Consider the following 18,852-nt stretch of genomic DNA (forward strand, 5'->3'; position numbering starts at 1 on the left):
GGGCAAACAAGTGCCAGGTGCTGATTACTCTCATTTTGGATCTTCGGTAAACTGGCACAAAGCTGGACAAAGTAGTTTTAGGCTTTAGTGGGATTTGGAAAGACAGAATGTAATCCTTAAGGTCATGTTGGGGTTGGCATGGAGTCAAAAGGCATCTTTCAAGGAGAGATGACAGCCAAAAAGTCCAAGTGAGATGCGAAGATTCAGTCATGTTTGTAAGGCTGTTTTCACACCAATAGTTAGCTGTCTCTGAACTGCCTTCACATTGTGAAACTTGTTTAAGCGTGGTACACACAAACTGAATTGGGACGAATTTGAGTGTTTTACCCCCATAAAAAAAGGCTATCCTGAGCAATTATCCTGTGATGTATGGTGTGGAAGGAGCGATTTTTCCTCCTCAATCTCCTCGGGGCCAACAATCATAAATGTTGAACATGTTCATTATTTATGATGGTAAATCCTTATGAGCGGTAACCACCCAATTGGGCCAATCCAGGGATTTCTGAGGTGAAACCTTCAGAAACGGTGCTGCCTCTCACAGGTCAGTCATGGTACTACGGCAGACATCTGGATAGTGGGAGGAGACTTCCGATTGTCGGAGGAGACTTGCGATTATCTTTGTGGTGTGCTGTGTTGGTCATTTCGAGTACGCCACACTAAGGGTTGAACCGATGAGTCGACCAGTCGACTTTACTACTCTGCATTTAAAGCTTGAAGTCGACTAATAGACTGAGCGACTAAAAAATGAATCACGTGTTTTTGACATCTCGTCTTCCACTCTTCCAATTTACAGATCACTAACAACTCGCCTGTCTGCTGCCGTCGTGGGAGTATAACGCGCTGTTATGACTGTTATGACCAAGAATGCACCGGCAACACCTGTGTCATAACGAGATGTTTTTGTATCACGACATGCACTGTCACTTTACGACACTGTGTCGTAACACTTGTCGCAGTACGACAGTACGGCCGCACTATGCTACAAGCGTGTGGAAACATTTTTACCAAAAATGAAATTGGTGGCAGGGTTATCCTAAAAAGGTGAAATGGAAACAATCAAACACAGAAATGTTCACATTTTAAACCTGGCTACAATGTTCCGTCTTCCAGCACGCTATGCTATGGAACACAAGATGATACCAGCCGGCTCGTTGAAGAGTAAAACATTCGCACAGCTCCCATTGATTACAAAAACTACATTCAGTTTAATGGTGAGTTACATTTTTAATCATTTGTTTTCATTTGTTTCCACATTGGTCCATCGAAATACATCTTGAAATGTGAAACCGTTCTGTGGCGCATGAAAGGTTGGGGTACTGTGCGGAAAATAATATCAAGGATGTCATCGATTTATCCACTTTGACTCGACCTTCATCACAATAAAGTTAGCTAGAAAAGATCTTTAGTTGTTCAACACGCTACAGTCATACCAACTGGTCCAATAGTTTGACAACGGACAGTAGTCTGATGACTGTGTTGAACTGCACCCAGGCAAGGAACACAAACTCGACTTCCACTAAAACCCATCTTGAGGGTGCTTGTGCGGAGGATCTTAAACGTGGCAGCCCGAGCCTGAAAGCAGAGGCCAGTGAAGTGAAATGTGTCTTAAGGAGTCGGTCAAAGCAAATCTCCACGGAGGCTATCACTTCAACCACTTACGTATCGCCAAGGAGGCGGAGGATGTTTTCTGGCTTTAATTAAACGCTGCTTTGATTAAAATGCACACGTTTGCTTCAGGTGTGCACTTAAAAAACATCAACGAGGCTTTCTGCCTCTTTCGAGGCAGGCGCCCAAGATCAGGGAGCAACCGTTAAGAGGGATTTGGGGAGGGGGCGTGGGGGTTGGTTGTCTTTTCAATCTCCCGCTGACAAAAGCACGGTAAGGTCTATCATCTGTGAAGGGACAATTACACCAGAGGCAATTACTGTCACTGATACCTAATTGAGAAGGTTACTTTATGCTGAGAAAGCAACAGATTCATGAGGTCGGCCACTTTTTTCGCCTTAAAATTAGATTCGCTTAAAAGAAAAAAAAAATGCAATTTCTTTACAATATACAAACGTAAGTAACAAAATGCTATGATATAAGTGCAACTGCGGCGGCACGGTGGTCGACTGGTTAGAGCGTCAGCCTCACAGTTCTGAGGACCGGGGTTCAATCCCCGGCCCTGCCTCTGTGGAGTATGCCTGTTCTCCCCGTGCCTGCGCGGGTTTTCTCTGGTCACTCCGGTTTCCTCCCACATCCCAAAAATGCGTGGACTCCCTGCCATGCGTGGTAGGTTAATTGACAACTCTAAATTGCTCGTAGGTGTGGATGTGAGTGCGAATGGTTGTTTGTTTGTATGTGCCCTGCGATTGGCTGGCAACCAGTTCAGGGCGTACCCCGCCTCCTGCCCGATGATAGCTGTGATAGGCTCGAGCGCGCCCGCGACCCTAGTGAGGAGAAGCGGCTCAGAAAATGAATGGATGGATGGATGGATGGATAAGTACAACCAACCAGTTTGAAAACTCCTTCTTCAGTTTTCTTGTAACGTAACAGCAACCGCAGCACAATAACAACCATTTTCGCTCAAACCAAGGCCAGGCATTCTCGTGCGACAACGCCAACCAGACAAAAGTAAAAGCCGTATCGATTTTGTCCTTACAGAACATGGCGGTAATCCCAAGGTGCTTCGAAAAAAGCTCACGTTTGTACAGGTTAATGGCGTCTGTCCAAAAACATTTGTGCTAATAGGAAATGAACCGGTGAAAAACGAGTGCAAAAATGTCCTCGTGTCAGGATGCGCTCTGTCAAAGGCTCAACGGGCTGAAAGAAAAACTCTTACAAGTGCAGTTTCAACAGTCCTGGGGGATGGGGGAAACTAAGTCGGAAGATCTCTTTCAAACCGGACACAGTCGAAGAGGAAATAGGCCATGAAACAAGATGGCAAGCTGAAAAAGACAATACCGCATTTGAAAAACTGTCCTCCCGAATATTGTGCTGTTGTCTTCTATCACGCCATATAATAAATGCAGGAAAACCAGCGAGGAGGCCCAGGTATTCCAGTGAAACAAAATAACACATCATTTTAATACAGTATATATTAGAAGATCCAATTTTAAGATAATTTGGAGCATTTTTATTCCTCGCTGCGCAGTCTGCCTCGAGCGACAGCGCTAGTGCTAGCCTGACAGAGCGCATGCAATACTGTAAAATCATGATTGGCGAGCGCAATCTTCAATAGTTGATTGGAAATTGGGCTATGGAGCTCAATGCTAATGAGATGGCAATACAAACGCTTTAAAAAATACGGCCAGTACAAAGGGAATAATGCTCAGTTTGGCATGGACGGACGGACAAAATGGATTAATGAGTTACGTGACGCAAATGCAAGGTGTACCCGGTGTTTCTGAGAGATAAAGCGTTTATTAGATGAGTCCTTTACTGTATTTGTATATAGGCATTTAAACAATATTTTTATATTCCATATTTATTTAGTTTGTATACCTTATTCATTTCATGTAATATGCTAAAACATTTATTTTATATTTCAAACTGAAATCAAATTTAAGAATAATAATAAAAAATATTGACTGATCTGATCTAATCTGATTCCACCAAATTATTTATTGCACTATTACACATCTTTTATTAAACGTTACTTTCAATAGTATTGTATTATACTAACTGAATTGTCACAGCTTATGGTGGTAATTTGTCAGTACCTTGAATTGAACTTGTACAAATGGCGTAATTAAGTAAAGGTTATTTCCAACCAAGTGGTACTTTTGGAGGTGTACAGAAAAATGTACAGATGTACAGAAATTCTTTCACTTCAACGTATTAAAGAGGCTTAAACCAAACCCGCAAAAAAATGGCCGAAACAGCCTGAACGTGTCACACGGGCCGTACGTTTTCCCACCGCTGTCTGTCCTCGCAGTGGAGGACAGACTGGTCGGCCTGCGGGGGGGGGGCAAAGTGACGAGGGTCAAGTTGAGGATCACAACAAACTCCAAGCGACACCCGAAATCCAAAATACTTTATCTCCCCTCGTGTCATCTTTGACTTCAAAGATCTGTGAAGTCAGAGGCTGCCTCTTTTTTATTTTTTTTTATTTGAGAATCCGCCAACCCTCGACACGCGTTGAGCCCAGCCAGCCAGCGAGCCACCCACATAATATCACTTGACACGCCGCTCAAGGTCGCTCTACTCATCCCTGCTTGCTCCATCGCTATTAGGCTGCTCCTGTTTCCCTATCTCACCCCCGAGGGCCATTGTCTGTAACATACATTAGACGCTTGCACTTCCAGAGGGACAACGGGGCCATTAAATGAACAGCCGATGACAGACAAAGTGGCACCTCCCCATTAGTGGTGTCGCCTGCTGGAGAATGTGTAAGGCAACGTGGCTAAAAACACAACAACAAAAAAAACAAAAAAAACTGTTGCGTGTCCTGTCGAGGCAAGAAAACAAAAGCAGCATGTTATTTCAAGCTTTGTTCTTGGTACAAACCAAGACAAAAGGGCTTTCTTAGGATTTGTATGTGAAGATTTGATCATGATCCGAAAATAATTTCCATTAAGCAACATATAAAAAGTCTACACACAACTGTTCAAATGCCCATTTTGTTACAAAAAAAAGAGACCAAGATCAAGAAGAAATTGTCATTTTTACACATTTTCCACCATTGAAATGACCTGTAACCTAAACAACTCAATTGAAAAAAAATATTTTTAAGAAGGGAAGGAAAAATAAACAGCTGAGATAAAGTGGTTGCACAAGTGCACACACCCTTATAACTGGGGATGTGGCTGTGTGCAGAATTGACCAATCACAATCAAACTCATGTTAAATGGGAGTGACCACACACCTGCCACCATTTAAAGTGCGTCTTCCTGCTGTACACTCTTTCAACCCCACCGTAAACATCAGCTTTACAGATGCCAGGTCGTTGGACGACGTCGGCTTGCTAGCCTTACATCAGCACATAGGTAAAGGCTTCTCACCCGTAGCCTGCGTCCATAGACGGTGACCTGGCCGCGAGCCTGCTCCTTCCTCTGCCTCCACTCCACCAGGTTGAGGCCGTTGTCCAAAGCCAGCGTGATGTTCCGCTTGCTGACGGTGGGGTGGACCGTGCCGGCGAGCAGGTGGGGTTCCGTGTGCAGCGACACCTCCATGCCGTTGGCCAAGGCCAGCCGCAAGGAGCCGTCCAGGCCGATGAAATAGCTGTTGGTCACTTGATCTGCAAGATGTTCAGGGGGGCACGGGGAAACAAAGGCGAGAATCAGCTCTTAAACGACAACATTCAGCGTGTTATAGGACTTTTTTATTTGTGGAGTGAGGCTACATTTAAATCTTGCTAGAGGTTTAAAAACTGAAAACCTCCCCTTCTAAGAACAGGATTTGAATCATTCTACTTTTACCTTGGTCTTTTTTTTGCACTGAATCTGTACTTCTACTGAAGTACAAAGTGGAGTAGATACTTTAGCAACCTCTGACAATCACAGCATCTCGCAGCTAATGAAAGAGGACATAATCTAATATTCATCTGAGCCAGGGCACAACGTAATGAGCTGAAACGGCCGCTCAGCAAAATTAAAAAAGAAGAACCTTCAGCAGCGGCAGCAATATTTAACTGAAACGCTGCAATAACGCAGCGCTCGACCCAACGAGGATCAATAGACAGCGGCTTCCACAGCTCCTGTAAACTTTTTTTTTTTTTTTTTTTTTTTTACAACTTTTGCGGCAGCCTCGGGTGATGTTGGAAGAAGCAGGGAGCTGACCAGTGGAAAACAAAGCAAATAAATAATCAAACATTGGCCGCTGTTTACGACTCAGCACGCCACACCCAGACTTAATGTTCCCGCCCATCTCGTGCACATCTGTCAGGCAAAAAATAAATAAATAAATAAAATAGCGTGTGTATTATCGTCATTAAGGAGCTCCTAATGGCTTGTCAAACATTAATGAGTTCGGAGAAGAGCCTGGAAAGCAAAAGTATACGTTGTCATTCCCGTGTGTCGACATGACAGGTTTAAGCGCCTGGAACGGATTCTTTGCAAACGATAAACTACGAGCGCAACATGAGAGCGTTACGGCTTTCTCTCTCTTTTGTTGGGCTGCCAAGAGAAAGAAATGAGCAGAGGTGGCAGGCTGACCTTTCGCCGGCCCTTTCCGCTCTCCATCACGGAGGTCGACGTGGGGCCTGCAGGGGCCCCCTGAGGCTAAACGAGGCTGGAAATGCCGCTGAACTGGGGCGAGTGCGCCGGTACCCGCGTACGGGCCGGCGGCTTCAAGATGAAGGCTGACATACTGTCTCACCAGAATTTTTGTTTAGCTCTTTGAAATCCGTATTGTGGATTTATCCATGCTATATAGAGCAGATATAACATATATATATATAAATTCTCACCTCTGAAAAGTGAGAATAACACTCATTATCACTATCGTGACTGACAGCCTATGTGGGCGATGCATAATAGGATTATAATATAGCAGATTAAAATAGAGGAGCAGCAGAGAAGGTCTTAGTGCTGTACTCTTTAGTAGCAAGTTTCTTTATTTACTTTCTCTAATTACAGCATCACAGCACATTCCAGGATGCTGGTCAACGGCCGATTTTGCTGATCTACAATCAATTTTCCCATAGGAAATAATGGGACTTCCAAATAATTGGTTCCAGTGTGAAAATATCGCCGTCTAAAGCCTTTGCAGGCAAGGTTTTAAATAACATTTTACCATTCTTAATGGTCATACAAGTGTAAACAAAAGTCCAATAGCAACCAACCAATAGTAATACAATATCATTATTTTTTAAGTCGTTTGTATTTTCCTATATTTAAGTGGAGGGTGAATGTTCAACTGTGCATAGTGTTACATTTGCTTACAACAATATTAATACTATACTAATAATAATACTTTGCAGGAATAAAATGTGTCGTTTTTGATGAACATTACCAAATACGGACCTACTACGCTACTACTTTACTTTATATCATCGCACATGGTGAATATAAGGTTCATAACAGGCTTAAAAAAGGTGCAGCGATCATGTACTGTACCCCTCACAAACCTTTTAAAACAGTGTTATTGGAATGACTGTGATGAGTTTTGTTGAGCAGAGAATGACGATAGGTTGGGGTCTGGCGAATGAGTTTTTTTTATAGCTAAACGTGGACCAGTTAATGTTGGTCATTATGGGGGTACTTGGACAGTCAAGAAATTCATTTGAAAGTGTAAAAAGTTTGAAAACCCGCTATCATACCATACACCAGTGCACAATGTAGATTTTGGAGAGCAGTAAGAACACTATAGGTGAGATAGCTGCCAGCAGGGCCTTGGGTGGGTGGCGTACGGCAGTACGCAATGTGTGATGACAGCTTTAGGACACCCCCTTCTGATTAAAAGGGAGAGTGAGATATATTGGATCCTGCAGCCGGAGGAGCCTTGTAATTAAACCTCGCTCCTATCCGGCTGTAATCTTTAGAACGGCCACGTGACGGACGGCCCTGAGGTTTGTGATCAACAACAGAGGTGGGACGTAATGAAGTGCAAATACTTTTCACGTCCCACCACTCTTGTACTACAGAGCGTGAGTAGCTTTTGCCACCTCCGCGGCACAGACAAAAGCCAATTAATTACCAGGCCGGGTCGCTGGCGCCGATGGGCTGGCGAACAGATGTCCGAGACAAGGTCATGACACGGAGGTGACCGACGGACACGACCACGGGGGGAGAGAAACCGGAGTTGGACGTCTCAAGTTTCAGCTGTGAAAGGAGTCAGTAGGACGCAACGGTGCTTGGATGTGGCGGTAGGGGGGGAGTTGTCTTTGGAGAATTACAGCAGGTCCCAAAAAGTTCAACACCATCAACCGGCGATCGATGAAGTGGTCGGGCACAAAGAAGGACGTCAAAACGTGAGCGGGCCACAACACAAATTGGGGAGTCGCGAGCAAACCCGCGGCGTCTTGTATGCATTGCCGCCATTGTGTGTCATGACACAAAATCAATAGATGCATCCAATCTGCCTTGTAGCCCGGCGCACTTTCAATTTATTAAGAAATAGGGAAGCAACACGGCTTTACTTGTTGTAAACTGTGGCCATAAACATATATGATGTAGTATTTAGGAATTCAAATCAACCATTCAAACACAGTGTCTGTAAGTGACATGTAAAAACAAATCTCTTTTTGTTTTTTGGATGATGTCACATGGGATTATGGATTTAAGAGAAAAAATCCGGACACAAAGCAAGGAAAAACAATGTCCATGACAGACCAAGGCTAAACTATTTTGACTTTCTTCTTTCACCTATGTAATTCTATTTGTGTTCATCGTTTGATTCTTCATGTTTGGTATTTTACATGTTGGCGAAAGAAGGACGAAACAAAGCTCAAGATCTTGACTCTGAGATTAATTTCACTGATTGACACTCGGTTGATATGTCTATCGTAACAGGACACTCACAAAATACTGATCAAGGCTAGTTAATACCAGGACTGACAATTATTGGGTTATTAAGTCACATATTTACATGTGTTTTTATTCATTTATTATTTAAAAACGTAATCAAGGTTTTACAAAAACAATAACTAGCGTTATTGTCACTTTTTATCACTTATGTTTGAATGGAACAAACACTCAAATCCAAGAGCTGGCAAAAGTTTGAAAAAAAACTACTACTACTACTCACCCTGCATGAGTGTGTAGAAGGTGCCCGAGGCCGACAGGTTGGTGGTGACCGTCACGTCCTCCTTGGCGGCGGCTTCCGCCTGGACGCGGATGGCGCAGTCGTCGTCGGCGCGGTAGCTGCTCACGCGGCCCGTCGGGTGAGTGACGTTGGTCAGACGGCCGAAACTGTCGTACCTGCAGAAACAAGATAGCGTGTGATCAGCAAAACCAATAAATGACATTTTGGTCTCAAAATCAAACATTAAGTCCCTGAAGCCATTTACATGATAATCGATATAAAGAAGCCATAACAATCTGTATTTTTACGGGTTGTGAAAGGGATATACACGCGTACTTCCAGGGTGCATTAAAAAAATAAAAATAAAATCTTAAATATTTTATTTTCAATTTATTTTTAAGGGTAAGGGTGTAAGATGAGTTTGAGAGGATATTATGATAAGATACAATTATGATAGATGACAGTAAAGTGTAAAGTTCTAAAGTGTATTGGGATCATAGTTGGTATGTGTATGGTTCAAACCAGGGGTGGGCAGACTTTTGTACTCATGGTTTTTAATAAGAAAAATAGCCTCTAGAGGATTGTACTAGATAAAATACAATAATAACTCTTTTTTTAAACAGTTATTACGACAGTTTTTGCCTTAATTCAATGAACATTGCGCTACTCCTTCTTGGGTGGTAGCCTTGTCTTGGCCACCATAGGGCTGTATAATATATACATACAGTATAATATATGTGGATTGAGTAATGACGCACCAAGAAGACTGTCACAACTAAGCTGTAGTAATAATAGTCGCAGAGAAAAAAGGAATGTACGTCTGTGAGTTTTGTTATATGTTCACTTTGTATGTGTGGCTAAACAGCTTGCGTTCAAATATAAGGTGTTTAATGGTTTTGTAACTACTGCAACATGGATGCTAGTTGCATTACCCCGTCTATGTCATTTCGGTGTATTGGTGTCATTGGTGTATAATTGTGTGTGTGTGAATGGGTGAATGTGAGGCTTTGTAAAGCGCTTTGGGCACTGTGATGTTATCGATAAAGCGCTATATAAGTACTGTCCATTTACCATTTTGTATTATGTGTTAGCATGAAGCTCGCCGACTTTTGTAAGACAGTTATGTGGTTTGGTTAAATACACTGTGTAATTCTCTGTTTTATGTTTAGTTTTACAGTAAACCTCAACTGGGAGTGGTAATAAACGGTTTGAAGCAACTGTTTGCTATCTGCCAAACTGGACACAGCACGCTCGAGGAGGGCAGAATGGACATCATGGTTAGAAAACTCGTAAGTCAAATTTCTGCAAAAAAATCAAATAAAAAATAGACTGAGCGATGGCTTGTAACGCGAAAAACGATACAACTGTATGTATAAAATGTTAGGTTGGGTTGTCTTTGAGTAATTTAGCTAAACCTAGTAGATGACAGTGCACTATCCATTTATTCGTCAAAAGAGGGATTCTGTGCCATTAATTTACTATGAGAATGCTTAAGCTTTTGCCATCCTGGATTTGACATCATGGAGAAAAGGTCTGTAGGAAATGCACAATATCTTTGGTGAGGTGCGCAAATCACTCTGTTTTTTTGGGGGGTTTTTTTTGCAATCCGCAAAAGGCCCCGGTGGAATCCCAAAGATTACAACACTCGTAACAGCATTCGGCCTTAAACTTTCCGAGGGGAGATGAAGAGCGCCTCGTCGCGATCTGTCAAAGTCCTTTTTACGGCTTAACAGACGAGCGGCGTATCACCTCATCTCATTAAGCAGCGGCGAAGTGCGTCCCGGCCTCCTCCACCTAAAATGCGACGCTTATGACATGCAGCGACACAACGGGGCCAGATTGTTTCATCTTGGCACATCAGTGGCGAACAATTTGAAAGCTGTCACCGGAAGCTGTTCCAGAAAGTGGCCGACGCGAGCGCTACATTACACGAGGATGAAGACTGATCACGCGCGCTGAATACCGTTGGAAAACGAGCCCTCTTTGCATGTAAAGCCCCTAATAAATGAGGCTGGCGGGCCGGCGCTGGTTTATTTCCTGAGCGCTGCCACCTCAAATATCCAATATGGACAGGAAGAGCGGGAGAGGAATCATCTCCCGGAGATAAAAGTAAGCAGAGCTGAGCCGAGCAGCACCACAGGTGCAGTTTAGTCTTCTACTTCCAAAGACGCTAAATGCTATGTCATTTGTACCTGAAGACCCCCCCCCCAGACCCCAGAAGCAGGTATCTGAGACAGATGGGGAACAATAAACTGCAAATCTTTTTCGCCTAGTGTGTGTATCCTGATGAAATTTGATGTATTTTAGGGGTCCCAAACATCCTCCACAACTCAAGGTTTCAAAAAAAATTTGCCCATTGAACAATAAGTCGGCCATTTTGAGCAAATTCCAGGGCTTGTACTTTGACCGACCCCGAGGCGGGAATTCGCCCAAATAAGCGCCAATTGGAACCAGCTAACCTAGACAGATGGGAGAGTTAAACAGCAACGCTTGTTGGGTTGTGTACCTCATTAACAAAATGTTTTTATTTTAGGGACCCCAAACACGACTGTCCCTTCTAATTGGCTGAAATGTTCTCACAGTTAATCATTCTAGTGCCAGCAATTGCATTGCTTGAAAGCCTGCAATTACGTTTGAATGTGAACTAATATTTGTTGCTTTTGGTTAAATGACAGATTTTCATTTTGTCCCCCGAATCCCAAAAAGCCTTCTCGGGATCCAGCTGCCTTTTGGCTCGCCTTCTGCGGTCAAGGGTGGTGGTGGACGGGGGGAGGGGGGTGGGGTAGTGCCTTCCACTCGGATGCCCACAAGTCCCTTCATATTGCATCACATCTGTGTCACATGCCAGCTCCGTGACCTTTCGCGCAGGAATGAGGGTGGGCGGGGGTGTCCCCAATAATACGAATAGACTGGACATTGCGCATTGCCGTCTTCCCGGCGTAGCCGCTAATTGCTAAGCCGAGTGCCTTGCAGAGTCGAGGATGTCAGGACGTGTCTGAGTGAAGACTGTGGAAACAATAACAGGAGGGCAGCAGTCATGTGACCACAGCTGTATGCCAAACTGTACTTTCAAATACGGATAGTTATATACGGTTGTAGTATGCCTACACAATTTTAAATGTCTTCGCTATGAGAGAGCAGGGCTGTGCACAAATCGGTGGTAACTCAATGACCTAAAAACAGAATGGTCATAAACCCAGACCACCCTCTGTAATCTACAGTATGCTTTTACTAATCTCCTAGCTCTGTCATGGTAAGGTTGTCCTGGCAACAAAAGTCATTCAGTGAACTCCGCTATTCGTGCGGAATCGGGATCAAACCCTGCCACGAAAATCTGTAAAAAATTGAAAAAAACTAAAAAGGTTTGTCGTTACCTATGAATACCACAAGATGGCGGCAAATCACTTTTTTCCATTGGACAGGACGATGGCCTGACTAAATGAAGCTCCTCCCCTTAGTTCAACATCGTTGGCATCAAGATGCTATTGGATGTTGCCAAAGCAATATTTTTGTATTAGGTGTGGATTTAACCTGCAATTTTCAGCAAATAACGGAGTATAGTGTATATATATATATAAAATATATATTTATATATATATATATATATATATATATATATATATATATATATATGGCGGCACGGTGAAGGACTGGTTAGCACATCTGCCTCACAGTTCTGAAGACCGGGGTTCAAATCCTGGCCACGCCTGTGTGGCGTTTGCATGTTCTCTCCGTGCCTGCGTGGGTTTTCTCCAGGTACTCCGGTTTCTTCCCACATCCCAAAAACATGCATGGTAGATTAACTGATGACTCTAAATTGCCCGTAGGTGTGAATTATCGACAAAACATTACTGATGTCACCAGAACATCGGCGTGTATGCGGGCGGAGAAAAGAGCAAGTACTTTTCTGATTTGTTCCAGGCATTTTCGCTGAATTGTTTTTCCATGTGGCTACAGGATTTGATTGTGGATGAATGGATACAAACACAAAAGTTGACAGACGAGATTTTCAACTCTGACTACCCTCACTTCTATGCCCTGAGGAGATGGAGTGATCTTCAAAGCTAATTATGGAAGGAAAACAAACATTGTTATTGGCTGAGATTAAACATTGATGGGTGGACTGGCATAGGTAGGTAAATATGAGCTTTATTAATTCGCCAGTGACCGTCCGCAAATTGTACAAAAATTGCTGGTGCGGGCGTGTGGCTTGGAATCAGAGGAGAACGGCAATTAAAAACCTTTCACTATTAGTATGGATTGCATTGTTTTGGGGACATTACATAATGCAATTTATGGATTATATTAATAACAATACGGTGGCTGATTGAATTGAACAGAAAGTAGCCGGTGGTGTCCTTAAAACATGATTAAAAGCTAATTTATTCATGAATCGCATTAGCCTGAAGGACATACGCTGGTAAAGCTTTTCTAAATACAACACACAGAGCTCTCGCACGGAAAAAACACAAACAAAGTAATAATAAAGATGTTGAATTAATAATAATCCCCCACAAAAAATCTCTCTCAGTCAGGGGTGGGAAAAGTATGGCCCGTAGCATTCGTTAATCCAGCCCATGTGGTAGATGCATTATCAAAAGTCCTGTGATATTTGTCCCATTAATTCATCATGTTGGTCCATCCATGCATTTTCTTTACCGCATATCCTCACTAGGGTCGCAGGCTGCTGGAGCCTATCCCAGCTATCTTTGGGCGGGAGGCGGGATATACCCGGAACCGGTCGCCAGCCAGTCGCAGGGCACATAGAAACAAACAATCATTCGTGCAAACATTCACACCTAAGGGCAATTTAGTCCTCAATTAACCTACCATGCATGCATGCCTGGAGAAAACCCGTGCCGGCCCCCCTAAAATGTGTTAATTAAAATGTGTTTATGCAATTATCTCGTGAACTAATGATAGTTTTATTGATTTATGGTAAGTAAAACATATTAGTTATAAAAACATTTGATTAAAAATTGGTTAATTCAGTCATTCCCAACCATTGTGCATCAGGTTTGACTGGGGTAATTATCCAATTTCATTTAATTGGTCCGAAGATCATTTTTTAAATTTACTACGATAAAAGATGACACAGTTCATGGAGAAAATGATGAACGCCATGTAAAAAAAAGTCACTCGAGCCATGCAGTGAGTCAGTGTCCTTCACGGGACGGTGTCAACAAAAGCAAAATATATTAGCGTCAGAGTCGCTGTTCTGCTTGACATGTTTCTTTAAAAAACAAAAAAATGGTTTTCTCCCGCCCTCTGGTCAGAAACCATTTTTTTTTTTTTGGTCAATCCAACCCATGTTCTACGATTACTAAAGAACGGAATACGGTAGAAGCAAACTTTGTTTTGTAGTGAAAGAGTGTGTACTATTTCTTTTGGTCGGTTTGGTGTTTATACCTTCACAGAACACAACATTCTGTGGGTGTTGAAAAATCACTCAAAATGCTCTAAAACAGCTGAGGCAAAATGGTGCACTCTGCTTTGAAAACATCTGGCGGTAAATGAGTTAACATTTAAAAAAAAAAAATTTCATTTTTTTTACCTCATTTAAGAATGACCTGGCCCATCTGTTCCATTTAAGAATCAAACCCCCGCACGAGGCTCTGCAGATGTACTTAAGCGGCAGGCGAGTGCACAGGACCAGTCAGATCTTTCCGTGTCAATTTAGGTCTACATGAGCAACGCCATCTTGAGTGCATGTAGAGCAAATCAAAGACAGGTGATGAGTGTCAGCGTGGAAGAAAGCGAGCGTCTGATGATGCATCAGGCCTGTCTATTCCTCGGGCGAGGTGAAACAGATGTCTGATTAGCACAGTCCGCTTCATCGTGCATTTTTTTTTTTTTCTTTTTGGAACGCCACGCAGCCGGCGTGTCTTGCGTCCTCTGGGTGCCGGCTATTAAGCGACGGGACAGATTGCTTCCTGGAAGTCACAGGAAAACGGAAAAAAATATGCCCGTGACAACTCAGACGAGTGTAGACGCGATGCTATTACATGCTAGAGAGCAGATGAGGACGGCACTATAGCAGGTGCTAATACTGTTTTATACGATAAGAGAAATGGGATTACGTCTGTATTTGCGCCGCTCTTTTCCGAGTGAGCGATGTTTGCAGCAATGTGTTGTAGACGGTAGAGGTTGGGCACACAACTGAAGTCAACTGTCAGCGGAGGTGGCCACGACGCTGCATCGAACCCCTAACCCTACGTAACTATGTTCCTGGCAGACATGGCAGCTGCGATTGTCTGAAACATAGTGCTGCATGGGATTTTGGCCATTTTCTTCTCACGGTTTATCATGTGGGTCCCATTTCAGCCCGCGGTTTACCACGGATGCCAGTATATTCCGTCCCGGCCCGTAAAGTTCTGATGGGGTCCCTCGCATTTGTCGCATTTTGTCAAGGCTTTATAATGATAAAACATGGAAACCAGGCAGCGTTGGAGCACGTTTGTTTCCCCTGCAGAGTCGAATAAAGCTCTCCTGACTGGCCCGGATCTAGAGTCGGCGTCAGTGCGGGGGGCACATCAGACCCACACACACATACGCATTCAACATTGTTATAAACAGGTAAACCACAGCAGTTTTGTAGGTCAATCAAATGCAGTACATGGCTTAGCTTAAAAAGAGCTGTCAGTGGGAAATGTGAGATGCCGGGGAATAAATATGCTTTCCGTCCCATTGCGGACTACTTCCAAATTGTGTTAGGTCCTATTACGTACTGTCAGGTTTAGATGTGTGCATCCCGTTTTACATGGTCACCGAAAACATATTGTAAATGTAGCTTAACCCTGCCCGCTCAACCCCTACTTCTCTCGGCTGTTGAAACGTTCACAGCCAACCCCCCTAGCATCCAAAAAGCCAAAACATCTGACATAAAACACTACTCACTCAAAGAAGGTGCTCCACCCATTCTCGTTGGTCTTGGTCGCGAGTAGTCCGGAGCTCCCGTGGTACGTCATGACGGCGAGCACCTGTCCCTGCGCCGCAACACTTTTCAGGGCGTTGTTGGTGCCCATGGTGAACCAAAAAGTCTGCCCGTCAGGCGCCATGATCCACAGTGGCATCCCGGTGGTGTCGCGTCTGATGGTCACCACGTTCTTGTTCTTGTCCGTGATGGCGCTGAGCTCGCCAGCCCCCCTATAGGTTAGGTTGTACAGGTGGTCGCCAGTGGTCAGGCTCTGGGTAAACACGTGGCTGCCGTTGGCGTCAAAGAGGTAGAGCTCGTCGTTGATGGGCGACGACACCTCGTACATGTTGAGGGGGCTCAGGTAGGGCTTGTTCTTGCGCACGTAGCGGATGCGGATGTTGCCCAGGTCGGCGATGTAAAGCTCTCCGTCAGGGCACACCGCCAAGGAGGAGGGTGCGTTCAGTTTGGCGTCCTTGGCGTAGCCCTCGTCGCCCGAGTAACAATCGCAGTTGGCGTCGTTCTTGCAGTCACAGCCGCTCGACGCCCCCGCCACCAGGGAGATCTCACCGTTGGTAGACACCTGCCGCACCCTGTTGATCTTCTTTTCGTCCGATTCGGCTATGTACAGCACGCCGGTGTGGGACACGGCCAGCGTGTTGGCCGACTCCAGGGTGGCGTGGATGGCCACCTTGCTCATAAGGAAGTGATCGATGCCGGGAACTTGGCAGTGCATGGGCCTGCCCGCCACGATGCGTACTTGGTGGTTCTCGGAGATCTGGAGCACCACGTTGTTGTCCAGGACGTACAGCGAGTTGTCCAAGGGGCTCACAGCAAGGTCTGTGGGCCACTCCAAACGTACCTAAGACGACAAAACACCAGAACCATAAGCGTCTTGGTCCAGAAAAATACCATAGGACATAGGACGTTTTGTTCAGTTTAGCCTGCCGTGGCACAGTTTGTATCTAATAAATGCCCTCTAATTAAGTGGGCTAGTGATAGCTGATTTAGCTAGGTAAATAGCAAGACAAGCACTTTGAGGGAAATGAGAGATACAATTAAATACATGAACACACAGTTATCTTCTGTCTTGACGCAAATGGTGTCCACCAAACATGTTTTGACTGTTATGCAATACGATAATATCAGAAAGAAACAGGAGCAAGGTGACCTTTTTTATTCTCACACTTGAGCAGAGTTTGATGTCATCAGGAACAGAACAGATTTTATTAGTGCAAAGAAATATTTTTGGAACAACCTTTCCCCCTACAAGCAGTCAGTGAGGGTTTACCGTGGCTTGGTAGAGGAAGTATATCACATTTACGAGAGCGCCACCCATCCCTCTTTGACAAATTCAAGTTAACGTTAATATACAGGGTGATTCAAAAGTAACCCTATTTTAAAAGACTTATAATTTATTCATATGTTTTCATATTTTTCTCCATTTTTGTGCGTATGTTGCGTGATTAAAGGAACAAGTCTGTTCTACCAAACCAAAGACTTGAAGGGAGAATACGAGTTCCTTGTGAAATCAGTTAATGCGGTTCCCAGGCAGCTAATGCTGGCGGCCATATCGCATTGTAAATAAAACTCCATGCAATACACTTTCTTCTCATGTTCATTTCTTGTAAGAATTATAGTTCAGAAATAAATTACAAGTACTTAAAAAATAGGGAGTTACTTTTCAATCACCGATATTATTGTAACGCTTTCTTGATTTGAACGTTTTCAACTAGCTACGAGAGTTAGGGTGTCTACAATTGGTGAAATAAATACTATAACCTAGTTACCAAGGCAAATTTTTAGCTAACTAGCGTGGCTTACATCAGTTTGTTTCTGCTCTGATTTTAATTCACAAAGTGGAGATTTCTGAGAAATACTAACAGAATGTACATATACGGTTGCACTACATATTGATTGTATTTCGAAAAATTCAGCACTTGATTTTATTTTAATGTTTACTAATGTACCTAGGGAGCAAGTTCATTGGATTATTTTTTTTTTTTATTACCCAAATGTTTAAAAATAATACATTTTAGAGCTGGAATTGCAATACTGTGAAATTGCAATTCTTTTCCCCTCACACCTACCATACAGTCAGAATCTGATACTGAATACCATGCCTATTCGCAGCAGGGCTGAGTCCCTATCCCCCATAAATAGTTGGGGTTTACTGTGCGTGTTCTGAACTGAATTGAACCAAATCCTCCTGATTGGTCGAAACAAAGCGGACATAGGGGTCAGTCACGGGACCAATAAGTAAAAACTATCTATAAAAAAGTGACTTATCTCATAGATTCCATCTATTTTCTCTCCCGCTTTATCCTCACAAGGATGGCGGGCATGCTGGAGCCTATCCCAGCTATCTTCGGGCGAGAGGCGGGGTACGCCCTGAACTGGTCGCCAGCCAATCGCAGGGCACATATAAACAAACAACCATTCGCGCGCACATTCACACCTATGGGCAATTTAGAGTCTTCAATCAACCTACCACGCATGTTTTTGGGATGTGGGAGGAAACCGGAGTAAACCCACACAGGCACGGGGAGAACGTGCAAACTCCACACAGGCGGGGCCGGGATTCGAACCCCGGTCCCCAAAACTGCGAGGCAGATGTGCTAACCAGTCATCCGCCGTGCCGCCCTTATAGATTCCATTTTTAAAAAACAGTAATCATCTGATAAGGACGAAAGCGATAAGTGTAGTGTTAAAAGCGGAAACAGGCTCTTTATACAGTATGATCCAAAGATAACAATGGCAGCTGGGAAAAGGGCACCACGAGAAGTGATAAGGATCACATAAACCGGACATTTTAAAGAAGTGTAAATGCCGCGTCCTCGTCACTTCCAGTGCGTTACTCGAGGCGGGTTATTAATTTATGTCACGATCGGAGATGAAGTTGGCGTACACTCCACGGCCTCGTCCGCCTCGAGCCTTCTCAATTAAACGCTATTGTTCCACTGACAATGCGGCGGGCTCGTTGCTTTGTTTTCACGCTTCCTTTCACTTAATTATTCTTAAGAATATATTGTCATGTGCCATATTTCAATAGGAGATTGATTAAAACCCTTTTAATGGTTGGCAATCTTATTTTATGCAACTGACAAGACCCTGGCATTGATAAATACATTTTATCATACCAAAGTCAAAATACATTTACTGGAAATGTTCCATTCCTTTGTAACCTTCAATAAAACCGAGCATTAATCTAGTTGTGAAGACAGAATAATTTTATTTTTTTCTTCTTCTTTGGCCCATTTGGGGTGTGTTTT

General features: G+C 43.7%; 1 protein-coding gene across 1 annotated transcript in view; it reads right to left on the minus strand.

The window, feature by feature from the left end:
• tenm4 (teneurin transmembrane protein 4) overlaps window positions 1-18,852 on the minus strand; it is a 193,417-nt gene that overhangs the window by 15,377 nt on the left and 159,188 nt on the right. Inside the window, 3 exon segments of the mRNA XM_061680943.1 lie at window positions 4,986-5,221; window positions 8,671-8,843; window positions 15,565-16,442. Coding sequence (XP_061536927.1) covers window positions 4,986-5,221; window positions 8,671-8,843; window positions 15,565-16,442 — 1,287 coding nt within the window.

Source organism: Phycodurus eques, chromosome 7, assembly GCF_024500275.1.
Source record: "Phycodurus eques isolate BA_2022a chromosome 7, UOR_Pequ_1.1, whole genome shotgun sequence".
Classification (NCBI taxonomy): Eukaryota; Metazoa; Chordata; class Actinopteri; order Syngnathiformes; family Syngnathidae; genus Phycodurus; species Phycodurus eques.